Below are 26,981 nucleotides of genomic sequence, written 5' to 3' on the forward strand. Positions count from 1 at the left end.
AGTTTCTTAATGGATTCGCTACATCCTTATCTCTGCTACACCAAGTTATTTTCACCACTGAGACAATCCAGAGAATAGCTTCAGTAGTGAAAAGAATTCTGGATTTCTTTGCCACATTTGCTTTGTAACGTATCCTGTGATAGTCAACTCCATATTCAACACTGCACCAAGATATTTGTATTTCTCTAATGTGGCCCTCTGGAAAAAAATACACAGCTTTCCATACGTGGATTCCAGTGTTTAATACGTTGGCAACTTTCTAAACTATTATTTTTATTCATGTTTCCTTCCCGGCCAATTTAAATCTACCTTCAAGAACTACACGCGAGTACCCTTCCCAAGCCTTTGATAATTCGTGTCATCTGTAAATAACATGCCCATACAATCCATTACAAAATCGCTGACATAACTGATGAATAGTCGTGGTCCTAGCTGGAATTCCAAGGCCAACTGCTTAGATAGCCATTTTCTAATACAATCCATTGATCTACTTTTAAAACTCGAAAATCCCAGACTGATCACGCTATATTCATTTCTCTCATCAGCTTCTCTTCTTTATTATAAAATCTTATCGATTGCAATTATCCAGACAAGCTAATCTTATAAAAATGAGGAAGAGTACTCCAGAAAATGAAATAAAATGAAAGCTGAGTAGAATGTCTTTCCATGGGTATCGAACTAAATCGTGAAAAGATGTTGACTTTATCTTGATTTTATAGATGGCATCAGATCCATCTCACTGTTTGTTGGGCCACCATGAATAATCGGAACAGCCCCGATATCATTTTGTTTACTCTCTTCAATAGCCACTCTAAACTTTCCTCATTACATCTAAATTCAGATATCCAGACCTGTGCTAAGGCAACCAGAAGTTTCTTAATGGAATCGCTACATCCTTATCTCTGCTACACCAAGTTCTTTTCACCACTGAGACACTGCACCAATACCGGATCATCAACTTCAGAAGGTGCCTAAAACTCTCCAAAATATGCTAAGACAAGCGAACACGATGAATTTTCGACAATTTCATTAGATTTGCTCTCTCAAACATTTTATTCCACCACATCACATTCAAAAGATAAGATCCAGATTCGATGACCGAGGGAAACTATCCGTTATCTCCTGTAATCATTCCTGGACAACACGTGAAGTAATGCGTTACGTTCTTTGAAGTGTGCATTACATGAACAGAAGACAGCGCGCTAACATGAATGGGTGTTGACAACGATTGCTATCAAACAAACCAAGAGCACCAGAAAAACACGACCCAGTTCATCAACACACCACCGCCGTACACTTTTGCAACTAAGCATGATGGGGGTCCAACAGCTTCGTGTTGTTGTTGCCATATCCTTGTCGCCTGAAATATTTATGAAAATAAATTCTTATCAATAAGGTGTAAAGTAGCAATGGCAAAACACCCTCTTATCGGTCAACTACAATGCTTAACTATTTCGAGATCAGTGACAACGTATAATATTTTAGTGAAAAATATACCAAAACACCTTAACTGAACTGAATTATCCTTCGGCTACGAACCAAACAGTCTGAAAGGAATATCATCTATCAAATTTCCATTGTGCATCTCACCACTACTGAGTAAATGGAAATGTACAGCAGTTATTGTGCAGTTCGTGTTATTGGAAACAGAAGTTCTGATATCATTCCACTCGCTTCTGACGCTTTTGTGCAAATGTGTTTTCATATGTTGACACTCAAAGAAGCAATGAGATGAACAAAATCTCTATAAGAAACATTGCCAGACGTCTGTTTTGAACCTGTAAGGACACCTGGGAAATACACTGCTATTATTAATACTACATTTCCCCCACTGTCTGATGCGCTTTTATAAGGAATGAAATACCTTTCTCTAGGCAGCCCTGACAATTTCCCATCTTATTTAAGTCTCGTATTGCAACGAAATCCTCTTCTCGGTTAATAGAAAAAATAAATAAATTGAAGTTTACTTTGCAGCACACGTGGCTCTTGAGGATACAAACACGTGTAACTGAATAAAGGCTTAAATTCTGTTCGGCAGCTTCATCACGTGATCTCTGTCCATTTATGCAGGTAGATATGTCCCGTGAAATAATAGCAAGATATCTGTTAGAGGTAACAATACTCCAAAAAGACTTTCCATACTTATTACTTTAATTATAAAATAGTGCTGGACGTATGTTAGGTTGAAGACTAAGAAAAAAGAAGATGACTTTCTAAAAGATTTTGGTTAAAAATACATATAAAAAGGCAGGGAAACAAAGTGAGGTATTTGATAGGATAGAAGCAAGAAATCAACGCGAAAGAGAAGCCAAAGTGTTCGTGATAGGTCGGAGATCTGATTGAAGTAAATGAATGGGAATCCTCTACCACGAATTCTTCTCTTGCGAGTGAAGTTTTTCACATTCTATAACGAAATCACTTCAAAGTGTGAACAGTAGTCCATAGTTGAATAATTTTTTTTTTTTAAATAATTTAAGGCCATGGAGCGAGTGTATTACGATGCCAGTTGAATGTTCATGTTTCGCAATTCCTTACCACACAGTTACAAGTCTTAAGAGTTTTATTCCATTCTAAATAAAGCAAGTTTCGTTAAATCTCCTACTTTTTCTTGTCTCCTCTTTCGTTACTTATGAAATAATTCTTTACTGTCGTTATACATTCCAATTCACTATCCTAGACAAACTACGAACACATATAAGTGGCATCGTTCTCAAGGTGAATTCATGCAGACTTCATTCGCAAAGAAAAGCGAGTTAAAACGGACATTATTACCCGGTAAGCATTTTCTATTAAGTTTCACAAAACATGAGAGAGAGAGAGAGAGAGAGAGAGAGAAAGTGTATCGTATACGTCGTGGCTGTTGCTTGAATGAACGGAATCTTAAACGATAAGTTTTTTTTTTTCTTAATTTTCATTTTTTACACGCCTGATGTCGGACAGTAATTGCGATCGACAGCGAAACCAGAAGACACGCGCATATTTTATTACGTCATCCCAGGAGGATGCGATCGATGAGATTACAAAAACATCCTCTGTTCCAAGATAAAGATAAGGGGGGGTGAGAAGAGAGCATCGATCCACTCTTAGACTAAATGAAACTAATGTTTTTTCCCTGTTTCTGTTACTCAAGTAACGATGGTTTAAAAGAAAAATACGACATAATTACACGTGTTCTTCCCTGGGAATTCCGGCCCAGTTTAGAGGCATCTGGAGAATTACGGACAACTTCTTTTGCGATGTGTCCATAGAGCTTAATCTGAATGAAGTTTAAACTACCCCAACCAAATGTCCATAATAATCAGAAGTCTTCAAATTATCTTTAAAAGATGCACAGCACAAATCCTCTTGCAACGCATCTTGAAAAGAGCAGTGCTTTTTTTTTTTTTTTTTTTAGTTCATCTGTTCTACATGATGCTCCTCCATGCCATAACGGAAAAAAATATAAGTATTGATTCTTGATAACGTTGCATCTGAAAGGGGTGATGCTTAGCGAAGAAGAATGATAGAGATAAGTACATTTTTGTTTCGCATCAAAAACTTCAAACTGTATAACCTCAAATCCCAGGTGTGTGTGTGGGGGGGTACTACCCCCCCACACACATACACCTGGGATTTGCTAAACTGTTTATGTGCCCGTGAACTTCGTCCGGTGTAAAACTACCATTCATTGCTTATTGGAAGAGTGAAGTGGCTTGCAAAAACCTTATGTTTGGTTTCAACAGTTAAGCTCACTGTTTGTCTAATCCCCATGCCACAGTATGCAGATGTGCTACAAGTTTGCAAAATTTGGGAATGTAATTGAAATAAAAATTAATTAATTAGGCTATTGACTGTTTAATTGCTGATCTCCAGCATTTGGATTTTTGGTTGTCTCGCCGCTTCTAAAGATCGATGACCGATGCTGATTATCAACTCGAAGTAAGTCAGTAAAATATCTAACTAAAAGACTTTTGGAAATGGCCAGAATTATAGTCCAAGACGACAAACAAAAGACTAATGCATAATTTCTATTAAATATAGTTGTTCTCCATGGATTTGTTTCTCAAAGGCAAACACTCGAGTTTCGAAGAAAAAGAAACCGATTTATTTATTCTTTTTCTTCGAGTCTCGAAGAAAAAGAATAAATAAATCGATCTCCGACCATCGTAAGGAGATCGATTTATTTATCACCAGCAAATTAGAATACGTTCTCATAAATTCCTTACAAATGTTTCTTGCATCGTAAATACAGTAAAAATACTATAATTATAATTAATGCATTGTTCTGTTTTTGCCGTTGTTGAGCTCATATTCCAGCGCCAAAGTCTCCCAATAAAATCATAAAATAGCGTCCAACAGGACAATGGTGCGAACAATCTCCGGTGTTATTCATCGGCTATGTGGATCATAATATGAACAAAAATTGCATTAGGAGGACCGATATCAAAACTGGATATGTCAATCTCAGCTCTTTCCTTTATACAGATGATGTTATATTTCTAAACAAATTCAGTATAAATCTGCAGGATTCTTTAATTAAAGCATAAGTACTGTAATAAGTTTGGTACGAAAATCAGCAAGACAGACAATAAAAATAGGCAAGAACATTGAAAACATTAAATGCAGACCAACTTGAAAGTTCTGAGAAAAATTAGGGGATTGAACAAATGGTATTAATGGCAGAATTACATGAATTACATTATAAAAAGAATGAAGATATTGCTGACAATGTTAATATTAGGGAATGTGTGAACCAAGCTAACGTAAGGTTATGTGGTCAGTTAAACAGAATAAGTGAGGAAAGGTTAGCAAAGCCTAGCCTATCGTCACGCATGGCTAAGGAAAATTTAGCGAAAGAAGGTAGGAAAAACGACCCAGAGAAAGACCAAGATCTAGGTGGATTGATGCAGTTAAAACTGCCTTAGAAGACTGAAATATAAGATCTTAATAATACTGGAGTCCTGGCGGATAAATTAATTCGGAAGAAAATTGTTGATAGCATGTTAAGAATAATATCTATTTTTATGTAATACTATCACATAATCGCTGACCATTCTTTTTATAATGGTTATGCATTAAATTTCAAACTTGAGACAATGACTAATCATTTTATGCAATTACTCCCAAAATTACTCTCGTAGCAATAGAGATACATACCGCATAACGTGGCCTATTTCTACGTAACGAGATAGAGGTAGGCCGCGTACAGTAATGCATACGAGGCAGCAGTGAGAGAATATCGCATATTTACCCTGCTCAACAATCTACCGCACAACTTAAAACATATAAAGAGCTACCGAACTCTAAAACGGACACCACTATGGAAGTGGTGCGAACATAATTACCGCATAACAGATGGCTTAAACAAGATCAACTATTACCAAGGAGATTGAAGAGAAATCGCGACACACAAAACAGATAATGAATGCTGCCCTGTCTTTTCATAAAAGCTTATTCTAGCTTTGAAGACGATGGGATTATTATGTCACACTATTCATAATCCTATTTTCACAATAATATCCATCCTGTATTACCTCAGCGTACACGACCACCGTCCTGAAATTACAAACTATTATATATTTTATAATAGCGTTTTAAAACGATAAATGAATGATATCCCTTACGTTGCACATTACTTTGTTTTCTTTATGTGACTCCCCACTCCACGAGAGGTTGCAAGGTTGAAGACAATGACAAATATCCATGTTGGGATTTCAACCAGCAGCCTGTTGGACAGAGAGCGGGTATGTTAACCACTCACCCAACCATGCTGGCAAATCGTCCTGTTTGACCTATACACGTTGGCATATTCTTAAACCTGTCGGTTAAGAATATCAACACTCGAATTTTGGAGTAGTTTAGCATCTCTTCGGCAAACATAATGCAACAAATAACTCGGTTGGAAACTCTTTGTATATTATTCAACCATTCCGTTACAATATTGACAGCACGCCGATATTAAGGAAGCGCATGAGTCCACGAGTAAGGATGCACGCGGACAAACTGCACGCAACTGAAACAATTTTAGTCGAATATGAGGAAGTACTGTTTGAAGTACGGATTCTCCATAAATATTCCTCACCTCAGTAGCGGTTACTAAAATGTGTTTATAAGACTGATGTATTCAATTTCTTGGAGTAAATTTCATCGGAAAATGCAGAGAAAAGCTTTTCCCGTTTCAGCTCGTCCTATTTTTTTTTTTTTTATGGTTTTGCTGTTCCCTGGAAAACAACACAAGAAGAGCTTCTCACAATTCCGTCTAGACGTGAGGTCAATATTGGCGCGAGATTTATCCCACTTTCAATGATGAGCATGAGAGAAACAAGAAGAAAAAGCTGTCTGAAAGGTGGACAGGCAGGTAAAGATCTTTGAGAAGCGTGTCTTAGCTTCGTAATAAAATAGTGCTTTTTTACTGTCTGACATGGCAAACAACCGACACAGGTTTTCAGGAAGCGGGGGTTGTTTGTCTGGTTAATATACAAGCGGATTTCATACGTCAATCTCAATTATAATCGTCTAGAAATTTATACGAAATAGACAGACATCCTTTGTAGGCTCCATTACACAACAAGTTCCAGTTTATTTCGCCCGAATTGCATTAGTTGTGATGAAACGTTTTAATTTCTGTGTATTTTACAGAAATAAAAATATCCCGATTGACGCTCGATTTTAAGGGAGAGTGTAGGGGGAGGTGACACTGGCGATGCAGTGGTCATTTTTCTTTCGAAACACAGATGAAGGAAGGCAGTAAAGGGATGAGTTATTTTGATTTATACAAACTCTAAAATTGCCTATTTTCCAGAAATAACAGCGATTTCGAGACTTGATTTAAAGTCGTTTTTTGTTTCCACTGTATTCGCTAAATGAGCGGAATCGCAATCGATTTCCCACTAGACTCATTTAATGATGGAATTCCGGAAGCCATTATAGTGTGCAAGATGGCACGAGCGTTTAGATAAGACCGCTTGTAATGAGAAGGATATCATCCGGGCAGAAATATTGTGACAATAGAGGAGAAAACTTAGATACTTAAGCTTGGATTACGTCGAAGAATGCACCTGATTTAAGACTTCCTCGTTCGTGCTGTTCATTCCCCCCCACTTCCTCATATCTTTGTCCTTTAAAGGAAAAAAATATCGAAACCTGTTTTTCATCTACAGTGGTTTTCTTTTTTGAATCGGGACTGGCAGAACACCAAACTGGTCGTGCAATGAAAATAATTCCACGTTACCTCATGCGCGAAAGGTCGAAAAGGCTTCGCATTTGCACCTTTCATAGCTAGCACATTAATAAGTCTATTGGCTAGCTATTGAAGTTTTATGAACTTCGCTATAAAATTATGGGAAGCTGATCATATTTAAAAAAAATTAGTAGTGATTAAATATTAAAATGCGTACTATTTTATTTAAAATAATTGGGCAAACAGTAATGAATACACAGGATCGACTGAAAAGGAATCAAGTATTTTCACGAATTTGAGGGCAAAAATATATATTTGAATACATCCATTTATAGGAATATATGATGATTAACCCGTCTATTACCTACAATGATTATTTTTTCTTTAGTAAACATAAAGCTAATTAGTTGTCAAATAATAATGGAGCACCTTTATTAACTGGGCTTCCACGAGTATCACCATGTGCTTGTATTATGTTTCTGTTACCATGACGATCATGAGCAGTCTGAAACAGGAAATGAACTGGTTGTTGCCATAGTATGCTATCAAAATCTGAGATAGCTCTGTGGATTTGATGTAAATGTTTGTGCAAGAAAGAGGAACGAATAATGGGTCATTTAATTGCCTTAATTCGGTACACTGACAGGACGGAGTAACTTTGTGATTTGTCAATGACCAAAACACGCGTGTGTATATCGATGAGCTTGTCAAATACGAGCAAGAGACCGACCGTTGTTTGTTGTCCGAAATAATACTTCCTCCAGAGAGAGACAGGAGCAAACCGACAATGCGAAGCGTGCTGAATGCGCGTGTGCAGTAATATCTCTCGCCGACTCTAATCATGGTATGAGTAATGGTCCATATGAACGCACAATGATTTACCCCTCAGGTCTTTAGTGTCACGTGAGATCGTTAAGAGCACTTGTAGCTTCTCCGAATAGGAGCTGGTGACAGTGGATTACGACACATTTCTGCACCCTTAATTATTATTTATTTTCGCATTAGCAGCCCTCCCGACAGAATGCGTCTCGCGCTATTCTGCACACCTAGCCATTTCAGAGAGAAGTGGTAGGATAAGTTACGCACAGACACCTCGAATATGCGATCAATGATTTGTGGGGAAAAAAACGAAAATGAAGCGTCTTTCTTCCTCCAGGAATCTCCATTCTTGAAGCATTTGCTGGCAGATCCCAAATGAGGGTCGCACTCAGCATCTTCTCTGTTAGTCTGTGGGTAAACAATGCCGTGATGAGTCAGTTTAAGGTTGCAAATGAGAGTGGCGTGACTACATGGGATATGTCCGATTGTCATGTGATCTAAACAGACATCAAAACATCGATTCCAATTTCCAGCAGTCGCGTGCCAAGCAAACATCCTTTGAGTTGTCAGGAATTGTGAACAACTAAATCTGGCTCTTGGGTCCTCCTAAAAGGATTGTTTGGAGTCGTGTAAGGTATTTTCCTCTTTCTTCCTTTTCCCAACACGGTGAATAGGACAGGATTCCCTTTGCGCACTTCTCAATGTGGTCGTCTTGTCAGATACTTCCGGAGAGAAAATTACTTTTTTTTTTTAATGCCTTCAGTAAATAAAGCATCCCTCGCCGGTTTCTTAAGTGTATTAAAAATATGTCTCGCATACCGTTACTTAATCCATCTCGAGACTTAAACTCGCGTGTGCAGTGTGATATGTCTGGTTCGTGAGTGAATAGCTCGCGAGCAGTAAAAATACCCTTACGCCGCTTCCGGCATTTAAATGAGTCGTTTGCTACTCCAATGATAGGACGCGTGCACGGTAAGATGAGAAGTGCCGGAGAGATTACACGATGGTGTTCGACTTATACTTTCTCCCACCTGCCGAGAGGAGTTGTGTCGTTTTAAGAGGATTGATATTAATAGAACGAAGGGAAGGGAGTGAACGAAGAGAGAGTGAAAGGGTGATAAATGAAAAAAAAATGTTGGCATGGAGATTATCGTTTTCTGCCATCGATTTTTTTTTTTTTACGAGACTCTACTCCATAATATTAAGAAGTTTATTAATTAATACAAATACATAAGCTATTAACGATAAAATACCTTCTGAAAACGCAGGTGTGGTTCGCTCTTTTATTATCATAAGCGATTGTGAATTTGCACTGACGCGTGTTTGCGATTCTTTGCTTATGTGAAGTCATTGACTCGCTAAGTCAATGACAAGCAAGCCTATCATTACAATTAATAAAAATTCAAAGAGATACTTAGGTCTATAATTATATCGATGTTCTTATTTTGTTTGCCATTTCTGGCAAACAAAATAAGATACATCATAAACTGAGTCTATTACGTAAAAATGTCAGTACGGAATTCCTGACATGCATGTATACTGGCAGATAAACTCCTCCCTCCAGTATGGCATCACTTGCTGGGATGGGGATTATTACAATAACCTACTGTTCCTGATAAGAATCCAAAACAAAACAATGAGTCAATGCTCGCTGACTGTGCAAGCATCACGCTCCACCGAAGAACATTGTTGATATCTTAACATTACGGAAACTTTACCAATCTTGTTGTTTACTGTACGTCAGAAATACTGAAAAATATAAAGAAGAAACCGTAGAATAAAAATAAATAAATAAATAAATATAAACGTTGCAGAAAGGCAATTTGTTTGGTAACGTCAGGGGAAGCTCGACTATTGGGCGGGCGGTCTCTATGTGATATTAATATGACAAGGATTTAGTTATAACCATATTTGTAAAATTTACTTCTGTGAATGTGGAATTGCTGGATAACTTAGGGGATAAGAATAGTTTTGACGACTTTTTTTTTCTCCGTCCAGGTCTTGGATGATTAAGAGTAATAGATGCTTCGTTGCTATACCAGAATTTCATAGTTTGCTGCAAAGAGAAGTTCTAGGAGACCTTCAACACTGACCTGTATAGGTCGTCATGCACATTATGTACACTAAATACTGTATTCATAAAACCTGACCTGGTTTTAAACACGTAAAACATTTCAACATGTGATGTAGGACCGTCTGGTAGAAAGGGCGGATCAAAATATGAATTCTAGCAAAGCTTCAAATATACAGGAGTGATTAGCGACAAACTGCGCTTTTCTATGAACATTTTAAACATTTTTGATGAGTATAATATTACTCAATATTTCTAATAAATCGCAGGATTCAAAATCTTGCGGAATAATAACTAACCAAAAGAGATGAAGTACTGAAAACTCGCGTAATTCTCAGGAGAAGCAGATGTTAGCATACCCAAGAGTTCAGGAGAAACAAAACTTCCGCTCCCGCAAATGCTACTCTAACACTTCATCGAGTACTGAAAGAAATATTTTGTTCACATTATGGAAATAAAACTATTAAAATCGCATCGAAACGTTGTTCAAACACCATCATTCATGCGGAACAGAAGCACTGAAGTTTTTCCCATGAATTTCTGGAAACTTTCATCTACTTTGCGAGTTCACAAAGTAGATGAAAGTAGATGATTTACCCCCCCCCCCCCAACCCAGCCCCACGCTTCTAACAATGATGCGGATATCAGCGCTTGAATATTCAGCGAGTTAAAACTTTCTCCATTTCCTTGGGGGATGCTGCCAGATAGTCCATTCCGAAGGATGAGCAGGTGGGGAGGAGGGAAATCACTGCCAGTAATACACCGAGGTTCGATCAGCAGGACGACACAGCACAGACAGGAGGAGGAAATTGGAATAAAAGAATGGATGAGTTCGCTTACCTGACATGTATGACGTAATGCAGAATGGCACTGTTGTGATTATCAATACTAGGCGCCCAGGAGAGATTAACCGATCTCGAAGTGAAGCTCATTATTAGAGGCATTCCAGGAGGATCCGGAATATCTGGAAGAAGAAGAAAACAGCGATGTTGGTTATCAAAATATGAACAAGAAATAAAAAAGGCTATTGTTTTTTTGTTTTTGTTTTTTCAGAATTAGCAGGTTAAGAAATGCGATGATATATAATAATAAAATATTCTAAACAAATAGTTATAATCACTGTTCGTATATTTCTTCACAGAAAAGAGTTCTTTTGCCCCCCTCTGATTCCTTTAAGCTTTTCTGATTGAAAAGTATCGGTTTTGACTTTTGTTCAAAAATAACTGAAAAAACTCGAACAAAAACCAATTCGATATCACTTTATTAGTGACTCATGAATGAACCACATTAGTCAATTAATTAGCTAATCAGAAAATCGCCTGAAGGAATTTCGGCTCAACAAGACGTGGTGACCGAGTTCATTAGCATGCTTCCCATCCAGCCTTGCCGGTGATCTTCCCGTCGCATTAGGAAACAAAAGCGAATCTCTGCAATTACTTTTTTATTTGCTCTTTTTGAGCATACTGTCGACACCACCAAAAAGCCCTCAGGTTTATTTCCTAGAAGTATGAAAATGCACCCATCTCGGCTGGCTTTTCCTCGTCAGTAAGAAGCGAAATTTGTCAAAGCCGATAATGTTTGCAGTGTTATGTGAAGATCTTGAAGAAAGTGGAGGCTGAAATACAGAGCAACGTTCCTCTCTCGACCTTGGGTAGTATCTAATTAACGTCTTCATCCCATCTAACATAACAAGAGCGTATTTTTTTTTTTTATTACCAAATCAAAATGTGGAATGCCCTTGATTATGCTAATCACAAATAACTAATTTTGAGCTTCACTTACATATCCAGATAGATTGAACATACTCTTGAAACAGAAAAGCTCATCCGAAATTTTCTACCTGAAGCAGACCCACTTTCGAAATACGCACTCAACATTTCTATTTCTTCTAAAATAATGCAAAGTAAGAAAATGCTGGATTTTTTCAATAATAATTGTCAATAGGCTGAAGCTATGACTGGTTGCTAGTTTACAAGAGATGGAAAAAAAACAGCCGCTGAATCGAGAGAAAATGGGATTGCTGCAAGGCAGACACGATTAACGCATCCGCATAAAATTCTACGGTTTAGAAAATCAGCTGCACGGAGGCAACCACCCGGTTTATCCCCTTTGGTGAACTGAATACTGAAAACCAATCTTGAGGTTCATTACACTATGCAGATCAGTTGGTACGGACCAATCTCATTGCAATGCCGCATAATGTAAATAAAATATCCCAGCGAATATAAGTCCTTTGGAGTCAATAAAAAAATCAGAAAAGGACCTTTTTTGTGCGAGTTAATTTTCTATTTTGCATTAGTGGATAGAATATAGGCAGGAATGCTTTATTAATAAGACGAGACCCATGAAAGTTCATTCCTTTATTATTTCTTGATTTCCGACTTGTACGGCCTCTGAATGGTTGCAGGCGAATAGTACAACGTGGATATGCTAAGGGTCACATAATCTGAGAACTCTACTTCAGACCTCCCATATGCAAGCGAGCTGTATCACACTGGGCGATAAAAATCATATACAATCTAAAGACATTTATGAACATCCTTGACGAGGTGAGCTCCAAATCCGTGGATATGAAAAACAGAGACGCCGACTTGGCCATCAGAGCAGTTGTTTAAGGCTTAGGAATGTTCTTGATGAAGAGTTCTTGATTACCAGCCAGACTAATTACTACAGAATTGATTACACGGCTTTATGTTTTAAGATTAATTGTAGAATTATTTAACAGTGGGTGATAATTACATCCGAATGTCCTCATTCTTTAAGGATGTCACTTATTAGAAATGATTGGACTTCCGGGAGATAAAACATGCACGTTAGCACCAACGGCAAGTATTGCGGCAGCGGTTGCTGACTGCGGTCTCATAAGTCGATAGAAGTCTTTAACAATTGTTATGGGAATGTTTGAAGAACAGGTTCAGCGCTTTGAGTTCTTCACGAATGTAATGTGATGGCGAATAAAGAATTACTCTGTCGGTGCCTTCACGTAAGCTTCACCGGAATGACACGAATAAACAGATGAAGCCACGATGATAGTTTGAAAGCAAGTTTCTCAATTGTGCGGTTTCTTTTTGAGTGCGGGGTGAAAGTATGAGCTTTCACTGTAGGGTGAAGCCTCCGTAGCGATTTCATTTGAATCACAGCCTAAAAAAAAATGAGATTCACGGAAGGGACGGGGGAGGACCTGCCACCTGCGTATGAAACCATCTGGTTCATCATCAGAAGAAAACTCCCCTACTGTAGTTGTTCCTCGCATCTCAGACGGAGATTCAAACCCTGCTACAGTGGGTAGGAATGACTGAGTTCCATTCTATCTTAGAACAACCAGAACATTTCTACAATGAAAGGTGATTTAGCGGGTCTCATAGGAGGTGGAAATGTTTCATCCTGTAAACATACAAACTATCCAGAGGGCGCTTTCAATTTGCAGATTATTCCCTTTTTTCTTAGTTTAGTTTAAAGAAAAAATTATGTATACTATGAAATCTCTTCAGATTCCAAAACAAAGGCCCAGTCATCTTTGCCTCGAATCGCTCTAGAACATCGGCCAATAATCTTCTCCGATTAAATTCGAGTAATGTTAAATTAGTAACGTGATGCATTTTTATAACTCCCAAACACGAGAAGCCGCGAAACCTCTGGAAAATCAATGGCTTGTGTGAGCATAGTAAAGAGTTGATGAGGAAGGATGTTCTACAGAACCGAAGTGTATACAACGTAAGAAGCATGAGAACAGCAGATTCGACGAGTCAGCAATTCAACCGTAAAAGAATGTTGAGCTGCTGTTGCTCGTGTTACTGTAGGTTTAACAGAAATAAGAAGCGATGAGGCGAGTGATGAAAATAAGACGCGATGACGAAAATATCCCTAAAATAGGCACAGTGCGACAGTTCGTGAGACAATGGCTGGAGAGGGTTTATGAGAGAAGAGTCGTCAATTAACCCAACTGCCTTCTTCTGGACATCAAACTTTTCAGAGAGAGATGTCCTAGGTGCACGCTCAAAAATGTGAGAGTAGTATTCTAAAGTTACGATTTGTAATTTCTAAAGTTAGCTGGACAAATAAAAAAGTAACGGCTTTGGCGAAAAAGAATATCAAGTTTTTTCGTACCTCCGTTTTGGTGGCACAAACCCATATTAGAAGTGATAAGTGTTAGTCCGAGAAGCGAGGTCTGGGTTTATGAGAAAAAAAAAAAAAAATTGTGATTTGTAAGCATCAAATGCGACTACGTTGTTATTCTCCACCGAAGGATGGTATGGAGATCAAAATTTAGATTAGCGATTTTAAAGCTTGAGATGTTTGAGCACTGCAAGGCCTATCGTGTGTGTGTGTGTGTGTGTGTGTGTGTGTGTGTATATATATATATATATATATATATATATATATATATATATATATATATATAATGTATGTATTCCTGAGCTTCTACTCCGTTGTTATGGTACATTTTAAAGAATAAATATTTAATGACTTTAAACCGAGATAAAATATTAAGTTTTAATGAAAATGATACAACATGTTTCAGCCTTTTTACGGCCTTCATCAGTTATCCACTAAAGGTAGAACACAATAATAAAAATTGAAGTTACAAAAAACTGAGAATTACAGGCAAAAAATGCAATACATAATTGACACAAAAACGTATTTTTCAAGTTGTTCTATCCAACGCGCTATTGTTTGTTGCATGCGTGCTTGCAAGTTCTCGTGAACGCCAGATTGAACAACTGCAGCATGGCTATCAGGGATGTTGTAACTCAAATTGCTGTTCAAATGTTCAGGATTAAGGAGGATTTCCTTGGACTCCACGATTTTCCTTTCAAACTCATCACTCCAGCGAAAAATGTTTTCGGATTTATCCCAGAAAACTGAGCGACTCTGTAGATCACCATGAGGATTGTTTGAGAAAAGAACATGACTGGATAGCGCAGATGCATGTGATCTTTTATAGAAGATGTCTCTCTCTTATGCCCCTCCATACGTAGTTCAATAGATTTGTTAGTCTGTCCAAAATAAGGAAGACAACATTACATATTCAATTCTTCAGGATGATCCAACAAGGGAACTACAAAACCGCGCAAACAATCTGTTAAAGACTACAATTGAACTTCCTCACAATATTCGCCTTTCTTTACGCTCTCTACACCCTCTTATACCACGCATTTATGGAGTTCCGAAGATCCACAAGAAAAACACCCCTCTTCGCCCAATTGTGGAAGGAATTGATGGTCCTACTTATAAGCTTTCGAAACATCTTGCAGAATACCTCAAGTGTCTCTCCAGTAAATCTTCATCGTTCGTCAAAAACACTACAAACTTCGTTTCTCATATCAAAAATATTTCAATAAGCGAAAATGATATCATAGCAAGTTTTGACATTATCTTATTATTTACTAACGTCCCTACTGAGGAGGTATTAACATTGGGAGATATTCATTTTAGGACAAATTGCTTAAAAATACATTTGCTTTATTAAAGCATTGTATTCAATCTGGCTACTTCAGATATAGGGACTCCATTTACAAACAAAACCAAGGCCTAGCAATGGGCAACCCTTTATCCCAGGTTCTAGCAAACATTTTCCTGGAAGATTTTGAAACGAAAGCCATATCGTCCTTCTCACTTAAGCCGAAACGTTTGAGACGTTATGTTGACGACATTTTCATTATATGGAGTCACGGACACACATCTCTCATGGATTTTCTTCATCTTAACAACCAGCATTCTAATATAAAATTAACTGCCGAACTAGAACGAAATAACTGCCTTCCATTCCTGGATGTAATTCTTACACGATGCTCTGATAGATTTAAAATCTCTATATACAGAAAACCACTCATACTAACAGATATCTGCACTGTCAATCTCATCACTTTCCACCACAAAATCTCGGAACTATTTATACCTTAGGACACAGAGCACGCTCTCTTTTAAATGAACCAGATGAGCTCCAAAAAGAAATTAATCACCTTTCTCTTATCTTTAAACAAAATGGATATTCTGAAAAAAACGATTAAGAAATTTCTTCTGGATCCTCCTAGGCAGTGTACTACGGAAACTACTGATTTTAAAGGTAGCATCTCAATCCCTTACATTAGTTCAGTCTCCAATAAATTGGCTAAAGTACTTAAAAATACAACATCAGGACGTTTTTCACTACACTCCCTAATGTCCGTTCTCTTATAAGCCATCCGAAGCCTATTCATCACAACCATGAATATCCAGGTGTATACAAGTTATGATGCGATTGTAATATTCCTTATTTTGGACAGACTAACAATCTATTGAACTACGTATAGAGGAGCATAAGAGAGACGTCTCCTATAAAAGATCACATGCATCTGCGCTATCCAGTCATGTTCTTTTCTCAAACAATCCTCATGATGATCTACAGAGTCACTCAGTTTGCTGGGATAAATCCGGAATCATTTTTCGCTGTAGTGATGAGTTTGAAAGGAAAATCGTGGAGTCCAGGGAAATCCTCCTTAATGTGAACATTTGAACAGCAATTTGAGTTATAACATCCCTGATAGCCATACTGCAGTTGTTCAGTACTGGCGCTCACGAGAACCTGCAAGCACGCATACAACAAACAATAGCACGTTAGATAAAACGACTTGAAAAATACAACGTTTTTGTGTCAATTATGTATTGCATTTTTTGCTTGTAATTCTCAGTTTTTTGTGACTTCAATTTTTATTACTGTGTTCTACCTTTAGTGGATACCTGATGAAGGCTGTAAAAGGTTGAAACTAGTTGTATCATTTTCATTAAAACTTAATATTTTATCTCGATTTAAAGTCATTAAATCTTTATTCTTTAAATAAATAAATAAATAAATAAATAAATAAATAAATATATATATATATATATATATATATATATATGGGAGGAGTGGGGAGTGCTCTCATCAGCAAAACTGTGAATAGGATTAAGATAACAGTGAAAGAGATAACAATTTGCTGAGAAGCTCTCGATGCCAATCCCTATCAGATGTCTTGGAAATGTCAAATGCAACAACCGTGTGCATGCAATTCTCCAGGCAAAGTTGGAGGTGATTTATATTTGGCATTTATGAAAAAATTGGATAAGAATTATGCATGGAGCCAGTTTTTTTTCTTTAGAAGACGTTGCAATAATACCATAATACCATGTGGGTGAGAGGGGGAGCAGAAGCAAATCATATGGGGAAAATTATCATAAATTGAGCTCTACAGGTTTTGCAAGAGGCCAGAATGCCTTTCCAAAGCTGTGCCAACGTTGTGGAAAGGGACATTCTGGACTTCTACAATTGGAAGAGACGGCAAGTTTCCCATATTTATTTCTTTCATAGTCGCACATAACCTTATGAATGAGTGTTTTGCAAGTATTGAAGTTTGAGTGTAGGCTGTGTATTAAGTTGGAGATTTTTTTTTCTTAAGGAACCTATATGCTTTTTTTTTTTTTTTTTTTTTTATAGGAACACTTGAGCACATCTCTTGGAAAACCATAGTTAGGATACTCGGCGAAGTTTTGAACAGAGTGATGGTGACGGCCTACATTTCATGATTTCTATAACACTACCACCACGAGTATCTCGATATGGAGAAAAGAAACATAAGTCTTCCCAGGAGATGAGAAGCAAACATCTCCTAAATCTTGCCACGGTGTTTTAATGCCAAATGATAGGAGGTGGTGAATGTCTGAAAGCAGGATATTCCACTCGAAATGAAACTAGAATGAGACTATGATCTGGATTACCAAGAGGATGGGTCACCTCAACAGTGTACGTAGAAGAACTGGTTAAGAAAGTTTATGTCACCGATCTCTGAAGGTGCTGGTTTCAACAGAACATCTGCTTGATTAGAAAACGAAACTCTTGTTCGTCAATGAATCCGTGCATCATATAACAATATCAAACATCATTCATTTGACATTAAAGACGAGTCATCTTCAAAAGAAATGCACAAATGAATAATGCAGTGTGTTCGTGTTCAGAAATGGGAATGAACTTTTGTTACAGGGTTCTCCTTAGTTGCGAAAACTCAGAGTACCAACCAAAATGGCGCTGTGCGGTGGCAGGACATGACTTTTTGCAAAACGTCTTCTGTAAAACTGCCTTTAGAAAAATGAAGATGTCAACTCTTCCAAAGATACTCAGGTGTTTATGAAATCTGCTATGACTCTGGGAAATCTCACGCATGCAAAACTGGCTGCAGTTATGAAATCCATCAGGGTGATGGATTTCATAACAACGTGTCTCACAAAAAAAAAAGAAAACAAACTGGCACAATAGCTCACGTGACTGCTTATACGCATCGTATTCAAAACATTTCTTCGCATGTTGCTTCACGAGTGGCAAAGTTATCCTATCGCATCGAAACTTAATTTAGAATTAAAGTTAATTCTAACGATGTGTGGCAATCCATAATTAGATCCAGTAAGCTATAGGAGGTACAGAGACAGCTGATTGATGTCGTCTCATATGTAACACGCAAACCTCAGTTCATTCATCGTTTCATTATGGATGGTTTCCTGTACATAATACTTCCTTTAATTTGATTAGACATATCTGCTGCTTTGCTAAAAGCATACTGAATTTTAGAAGCCGAACATGTCGGTGAACCTACTCGAAAAGTTTTTTTTTTTGTGTGTGTGTTTCAAAAACTGATGAAGTTATAACCTACTCGAAAACAGGTCTGTTATTTTTGCTCAGTTTAAATGTCGTGAAAACAAGTGCAGCGTTGTTTTGTACTTTGTTACCGCCGTCATGCACGTTTAACAAAAACTGAATATTAATACAAATGCATCAACTGAAGAATGAAAGCTCGCAAGATTCATAATGAAGAATTAAAATGCAAAGTCATACTGGGAGCACGCAAAGTTATTGGAAAGTTCCCAAAACGGTACGTATCATTATATTAGGCCAATTCTTCAAGATCACCGGTTTAGAGAAAATTATGAACTTTCGAAACTGACGAGTTAGTGATAGGTGAGCGTTTACGCTTTTAGCACTTCCTTGAAGCACACAACCTACAAAATGGTTCAGAAGTCGTAGATTTGAATCCTGGAGGACGTGAAGACGTTTAAAATTTCTAAACCCCATCTGAAGTTAACTCAGCTGGTGTCAGATGGAAGTGGCGAACCGCCTCATTATGAAATCAGAGGGCAATTGTCCCTTCTTTAAAATTAAGGCAGTTTTATTTTTATTTCTTAAAACATACGACACGATCCGAAACGCACACCCAACTCACAAACATAGTATGCTGGGACCAGTTACCTTTTCTTAATATAAAACAAGACCTGCCAACCTGGTCGGCCAAGTAGTCTTTTACTCAAATCAGTTAACAAGCAGTGGGTTCAGATCCCACCGTGGCTTGGATATCTGAGAAAGATTTTAGATGAAAATCCAATAGTAAGTGTGGTGATCTCATAACCAGTTTGTGAAATCACCAGCTTGGTGGTTTGGAAAAGCTCTACGTTTGGTTTCTAGAACAGGATCTCTGAATTATGTAACCTTAAACCTCGTCACTATACGAAACAATTTCGAGTGGGATTCAAATAAAAAAATAAAAAATTTCTCATTATATTCTGAAATAGCGGCCGCCTAAAAACACAACCGAACTAATATTATGGAAAAATTGAAATGGATTTGCACTCATATAAAGTGATAGAAAAAACAATAAGCAAAATAACTGATTAGCATTTAATTTAGTGAATATACGTATTAACTGAAGTCTTAAGGAAGTGTCAATCGATTAAATATTTCGATCGCCCATCTAACTAAACATTTATAGCGTAATAAAATGCTGAATCATACTATTGTAAAAGTATTTTTATTTTTTTCGCGATCAGTCGTGTATCAAATTTATTTCACAAAACCGTAATATTAAAAAATAAAAAATAAATAAATAAAACCAGCCCAAACTTCCGCATGTTCTGCATATGTCTAGTTCTCAAGGAAGGCCAATTCTGATTGCTCGACTTCTTTAGCGAGCCTTTGATTAATGGAGCGATGCCCTTTATGAACATCGTGACGAAACAGTGCATTGCAGATTATTCAAGTATGCTCAGAGGAAACACCTTGAGGATTTCAAGAAACCCAATATTGACTTCAATTTCCTGCATTTCGTTCACCAGATTCCGTATTTCTTCCAGTAAACGAACGTCAGAAAGAAATAGAATAGGAAGCAAAGAAAAAAACCACTGAATCGGAAACAGCTTGAAATTTTCAGAGATTTCCATAAAATAAAGCTTAAGAGGAAGAAAAAAGAACGAAGAAACTTGTCGGAGAAATTCACAAAAGAAACGTAGAAAGGATAAGAATGGAAAAAATCTAAGAATAAGTTGGCACATGTCTGAGGATATGTAGTAAAAGAAAAACCATGTCCTAGACCCCGTACACAGCCGCGGAGGAAGTGAGTGCCTTAGTTCTTTCCGCTACAGTGGATCGTAGAGGCTGAACTGATTTTTCTCTCTCTCTCTCTCTCTCTCTCTCAGCCTGTTGGCTTCGTAAGAAGCGAAGTCAGCGGTGAGCAATACTCGTGGACACCGGCGAAGGAGAGAGGGGGGAGGGATGGGATTGGGGAAACTTTAGTATGAGGGAGTAAGTTTGCGGCCAAATGAACCAAGTGTCGCAGACGGGGGCAAGGTACCCAGGCGAGGTTTTACGCACCGACGCGTATTTGCACGTGCGCCTCCACACACACAAGGAGGGCGTCGTCATTCCATCAGAGTGATGACATTTTCCTTAGCTCGGCCACTGCTGATTGGAGTTATGTCAGTGTGATGGTGGAAGACGGGATGGATCAGCATGAAGTAGCAGTCTGACATGATGAATAGATGTTCGGGCCCATTCCCCTGTAAATGTTATTGATGTTCACAAAACTCGTAAGCATGAAAGTGTATGGGGGGGGGAGAGTTTCTCAGTCCTTTAATAAAATGCCATCGTGGTATATTAGAATGTCATCTTCCTTTGCGGCATTCTTAAAAGAGAATTTCTATTAAACGTATTTTTTTAGACTAGACAAACCAAGCGAATTATAGCAGCTCGTCCCGAAACAAACGTGTAGGTCTTTACTCGGAATTCGAACCCAAACCTTTCGCTGTAAACAAACGATGGTTTTTCACCAAGTGATCTACAGATGCAGGTATTTCGTAGCCACTGCTGGGCGAAATCAAACAGTCGCGAATCTAATCCAGAATCAGCACACAGCGGCATAAATGGGCTTCGAAACAAACCGAAGATATATCGCACTCATTTCTGTCAAGTTCCTCCCTGGACTTGACGCTGTAGTGAATTATAGCGCTGTAATTATTGGATATTGTCTTAATCTTCTGTATTGTATTTAAATTATGTAATTAAGTTGACTAATGGCCGTAATCTTAAAGATCGCAAATATGAAAAAAGAATTCGCTTGTAAAAGAAAACATTTTCTTTGAACACCGAAATCCGTGCAATTAAAAAAACTGCCAAGAAAATAAGCGACTGCTGCTTGTAGCTATTTTTACAAGAGGTAAGGAATGGGAAAAAAAAACTTTTTTGTCCTTGTAATTACCCATTTGACTTCCATTCTCAATCACTCCCTCCCATGTACGTTTCATTACAATTTTTTGTCTTTCTTGTTTTTACTACGGCTATTATTAAATTTGTTTAGGAAAAACGAATCAATTCATTTAGTTAAGGGGAAAAAATAAGAACATGGGAGGTGGGGGTAAGAAAATATCCAAGAGGCTGTTGGTTGTACGACACAGTCGGAACAACGATTAATTCCGCCCATCTTTAACTATTCTTGCTCCCTCCCAACAAGATTAGCCGATAAATCACCTTCTTCATTGTAGTTTTTGTTTTCTTTTAATGTTTAATCAAACGCACTGCGCTAAATTCCAAGCTTGACTTGTTCTGTGTTGATTTTTCTCCGCAGAATGGAGTGAATTTTTATTTATTCACTGAGCTGTTGGTGAGGTGATTAACCCTTCGAGCGCCCCAGTGTTTTCCGGCAGGCAATTCGCCACATATTCGTCTCTTTTGTTCTTCGAAATAGCGAACACAAATTTTCTAGGAAACTCTGATCGACTCGATTTGTTCATAAACAGTTGAAACCATCGATCCTTTCCACCTTCCCCACCACTTTATTCTACATTCTCTGAATAAAACGAGTTCTAAATCTACTTACCCCCCCCTCTCCAAAAATTTTCAGAAATTTTCCGGTTATGTAGTCATCGTAATACAAACCTATGTTTAGCAACGCAATGGGATCTCACATCGCTGTGCGCTGCAGTGAAGTTTATTATAAACACTAAAATAATTTCTATCGCCGCTAAATCGAATCGCGACTCATCAGGTCTCACTAACAGCAGCGCGCTTCTTGATGAACCTGAACGAAACTAGATGAAGTCAAAACTTTGGAAAACTTTGAGGTTCGTGCTATGGCAGTCTGTCATCATCACATTGCTTAGCGCAGTTTCGAGAAGCCTTAAACTCTCATCGTAAGGACCAGTAAAGGAAGGGACCAGTTGACTGGATATTGAAGGAAATAACACCCATTTGAATAAAATCACAAATTCAGAGTTCGTTGTGGTTGTGATGGTTAATACAGAATGTCTCTGTATAATATATTTTGCTTGGTTTATTAATTTAAATTAGATGCAACAAAAGCGCAGACCCTGTCAAGTCCATAAAACTGGAAGATCAGGGAACGAATTACATTTCTGCCATTCTATCTGATTGTGAGGCATCAAAGTAGCATCGCATTTTAAACAAAGAAAAGCCAAAGCAGTTGTGAGGAAAGCTTTGCGAGGAAGGCGAAAACTGCCAGTGGACTAGCGAATATCTTTTGGAAAAACGGAAGCTGAGAGATGTTGAGAAAAGCACTCGACACTGGAGGGAAGCAGACAAGAGGGCGCCAAGAACGAAGAAATGTCGAAGGATCCAGACAGGTCTAGTCTTACTTCCTTCCTTCCCCTAGCAGTGTCAAGAATTGCTCTTTGTGGTAGCGATGGCATGGTGTCGCCTGTGTTCACGTGAAGAAGTCACACAGGAAGCCACAAGAATTTTTAGGAAGTATGCGCTGAGCAGGTAAAATCGTAAATTTTAAAAAAAAAACTAAACTTCAAAAACCACTTTACGAAACTACAAACTTGTTTCTTTACGTTTAATCTTCATCTCACAAACGATTATCAGTCATTTACAACTGGAAAGTAGATGGTGGGTGAAGTTCGTTGCTCGAATTTAACCTTTTTTTGCTCATTGGAAGAATAAACCACGAAAGCTGTGTTTGATTTTTGGAATTCCCTCAACTTATCCGACTCGCTATCTTGAAATGTACTCTAGGTTACTGCACACATTTCACGGATACGATTGCCTTAAAAAGAAATTAATTACAGGCTTAAGTTTATAGGGAATGGGAAATGGTCACAGTTGATCAGACTCAACACCTAATGACAAGAAATTTCTGTATTTGTGTGTAATACTTTAATTTTGAGAGGAAACAACAGACGTTTGCGGCTAATGAAAAATGCGTGCTATGCAAAAGAAAAATCTCAAATCGAGGAGAGAAAATCCTGCAAACTCGACACGCGAATTGAATTGATGTCTGGTGTGGAACAACTTCAATAATTATCCAAATAGGAAACGAAGAAGTGCAATTTCATGCCTCAGTTTGTGATGCTCCTGACAGTGCATTTTATTGTAATGAATAGGGTTTATCAAACTATAAAAATATTCTAGAAATAGTCGGCGTTTAATACACATCAACCACACTAAACAAGGCATTAATTCCCGTTGCCTAAACTCGTGCATCTTCTTGAAGTCTGAAGAAAAACTACTTGTAACATGACCCGTCGGCTAACGCAAAGCGAGTTGGTAAGAACCACGTTCCGAGACTTTAAAAGCTTCATTTATGTCTGCTGAACAGTGCGAGATGGGCGAGCATGCCTGTTGTAGAATAAAAGTGGTTTTGCAGGGTACGGAGGGCACAGGTAGCTTCGGTGAAACGACCAAACACGTTCGGCTTCTATGAACTCCGAGTGTCTCTCTGGGGAGCCAGTGGAGGGGGAAGAGATGGATAACGAAAGACATTCGGAGAAGGCATGAATGTATTTCATTCAAGTTTGGAGTGCGATTGGACGTTTGAAAATTGACCTTCGTATATTTGAATGGCGGAAAAGCCGATATCTGCCACACTCTCAAGGCAGGTCCGGATTTAGTGCCCTTTAAGAAGAAATATCATGTAGTAACTGTCTTCGTTAAGGGAGAGCTTCAAGAAAAAACTGAGTAAATATCAGATAGTACGCACTTTAAGAATCTACAAACTTAAGACAGTCACTGTGAAATGTGATAGCTACCTTTGACTCAGTTGAAAAGCAAAAAGTTTAAAATCGCCTCTAAAGCATTTAATCTCTCTCTCTCTCTCTCTCTCTCTCTCCCCTTTAGAGCTTCCGCGTGTTACGGCAAAAAGCTTTGCCGTTTGCTCCGGTTTCGCGTTTTTTTTTTATTTTAACAACGGCTCTCAACCTTGCCTAAAGATGGATAAACAGGCTTGAATAATTATTGGAATTTTATATTGAATTATAGTGAGGCTATCCATAATATTTTAACGTTTAAGTGGCCATTTATACAAACCTACCCTTGCTGTTTGGTTTCTGACTGCCTTTACATGAAAGAGCAAGTCTTCTTGGGTAGTTTCGTTTCTAGCAGCAACCTTGCAGTGCCATCCATTTTTATCGATAATTTTCATAAATGAAAGTTATTCTGTCCAACATATCCTGTTTTTCACTTAAGATGTCTAGAATCGCAGTAGATACTTTTCGTATTATTCATATTGGTCACGCTATTGCCTCTCTGGTTACCGTCCTTAACAGTAACTCGAAAAATTGCCACAAAAGCGTACATTTCTGCTTACAGAGAGAGAGAGAGAGACGTGACATAAATCATATATTTAGCACATATGTATTGACATCTAAACAGAGATAATTAATGGGCCTGAAAAAGGGTATATGTGTGTGTATTTTTTTTGGGGGGGGGGTATTCTTGTTGGGAAAAAAGTAAGAATACACAACTTCTAATACCGACCTGTCTGATATATCAAATTTCGGTAGAGCTATAGTTGGTATTTAGAAGGACAAATATCTTGCCTACACAGAAGTCTATATGAGTGAATGCTACACAGTATATCAAAGGAAAGACGGCCTTTAAGGTGGCATCACTAGGATGTAGATGAAAATCACCTCTTTGTTTATTTGATTCTTAAATCCATCGACAAATCAACATTTTCCTGTTCCTTTAACCATCATTCATATACAAGACCTGGGTTCGAATCCGGTCTAGGACTCAGAGAAACTTTGTAAGGATGTTTCATTTGAAGTTGGGTTAGCTGATCTCATACGAGAATGGACGGGTTTTTCAATCAGAAAACTCGAGTTTTTCATCGGCAAAACAAGCAAAGTAGCCAGAAGAACACACGCATTTACAGACATAACACGCCGATGTGAGAGCGACAGTGGCTTCGGCTATAAATTAAATCAATCAGCCAACCACTCTTCGTTTACAGTGTGTGAGTGATGCATTAACGATTATGGAAAAGAGGACGGACATTTCTTCTGTTTCAAGGCTTCAAACTTGAAAACTTTGTTTCCATAGACCAACTGCTAGGTAAAATTTTGGTGGAGCTAAATGGCGGTTTCTGAAGTTCCCAGGTTTCTCGCAGTGTCTTGAAGGGAGATATCAAGTGGGAAAGGTGAATAATCTAGTGTTGTGGATACCAAATTATTCACCTTGGTAATGGATACATACCACACCGATTTGATGGCAAAAGCAGTTTTGCATTTTAAACTGAAGAGTTGCATGCTTTGTATTACATATTGTGCGACGTAACTGGAAAAAAAATAAATTAGACTGCTGGTCCAGGAGTCATACTGAACAGAAAGATGATGAATACAACGCTAATGGTGGATAACTGCCGTATTGAGGACACCGGTGGGTAAGGATGATTCCAAGAAGGCATTGAACTGATAGCACCAGGGATTCTCTGCTCAGATTTGGTCGCCGGAGTTTCAGACAGAATGATATGGCGACAAAGAAGATGCAGTAAAGGAATACCCGGACTATGAACTGTTGGATTTGGGAGAAATGAAGGAAATGGGAGAGGTGGAGAAAATATGGGATCATCCCGGAAGTTGAATATGTTTGTGATCAGGAGCGAGTGATTACATTTTTCCGTGGTGATGGAGTGTAATAGAATGTTGTCGAAGGGAGTTAAGCGTGCGTCTCGAGGGAATGAGGTGCGATCGGAACTGATAAAGCGAGTCCCATAACTCCTATACTTAATTTGTTTTCTATATTGCTAGGCTAACTCCATCTGTTAATCCATTTAATCCAGTCGCTTCACTAAATAACTCAATTGGATTAAATGAATGAACCAACGTTTGAAAATTCAGCAGTCCAAGGACTCAATCATGAAAGGGTCTCTAGGACACACGAATGTCCTCATCTGCCTCGATGCTAACAGGCCTGTCTACACTCACATAATATGTCATTATTGAATTTCTTAATAAATGATGAATGAATTCTCCTTTCTGTGTGATAACTTTACTTGGAAGGATTTTTGCTTTTTCAGTTTTCCTTTGCTAGAAGAAATCAAGAGTGAGTAGCGCTTAGTAACAAAAACATTCTGCATTCCTTCTAGGAGTTTCTTTTTAATTACAATACATGTTGGTGTGAGCAATTCAGAATAAGTAAGGCCCGCATTTTAAGAGTAGGAATGCCTTAAGAAGGCAGCAAAATCAATGCCGTCGAATTAATGCTCGCGTCTTTTGTATAATTCCAAGTTCCAAATTGCCTCTTTGCCTGAGTGAGCGCGAGTTCTTAGAGGGGTTCATTTAAAGCTTTGAATGCGGCGAGCTATTTCAGAAGCTACTTATTTTCATTCGTTAATCTCCTAACAAGAAATTAACCGATAT

General features: G+C 38.1%; 1 protein-coding gene across 2 annotated transcripts in view; it reads right to left on the reverse strand.

Moving 5' to 3' along the window:
* LOC150108836 (putative receptor-type tyrosine-protein phosphatase mosPTP-1) overlaps positions 1–26,981 on the reverse strand; it is a 902,991-nt gene that overhangs the window by 575,498 nt on the left and 300,512 nt on the right. For both annotated transcript variants that reach the window (XR_016549344.1, XM_090403658.1), the window contains exon 3: positions 10,890–11,013. Coding sequence is in view for 1 of the 2 variants with exons in the window: in XM_090403658.1 (XP_090259784.1) it covers positions 10,890–11,013 (124 nt within the window). In the remaining variant the exon portion in view is untranslated. The remainder of the gene's footprint in view (positions 1–10,889; positions 11,014–26,981) is intronic.

The sequence above is a fragment of the Typopeltis vanoorti genome, chromosome 2 (assembly GCF_054136105.1).
Source record: "Typopeltis vanoorti isolate ZY-2024b chromosome 2, IOZ_Tvanoo_1.0, whole genome shotgun sequence".
In the NCBI taxonomy this organism is placed as follows: Eukaryota; Metazoa; Arthropoda; class Arachnida; order Uropygi; family Thelyphonidae; genus Typopeltis; species Typopeltis vanoorti.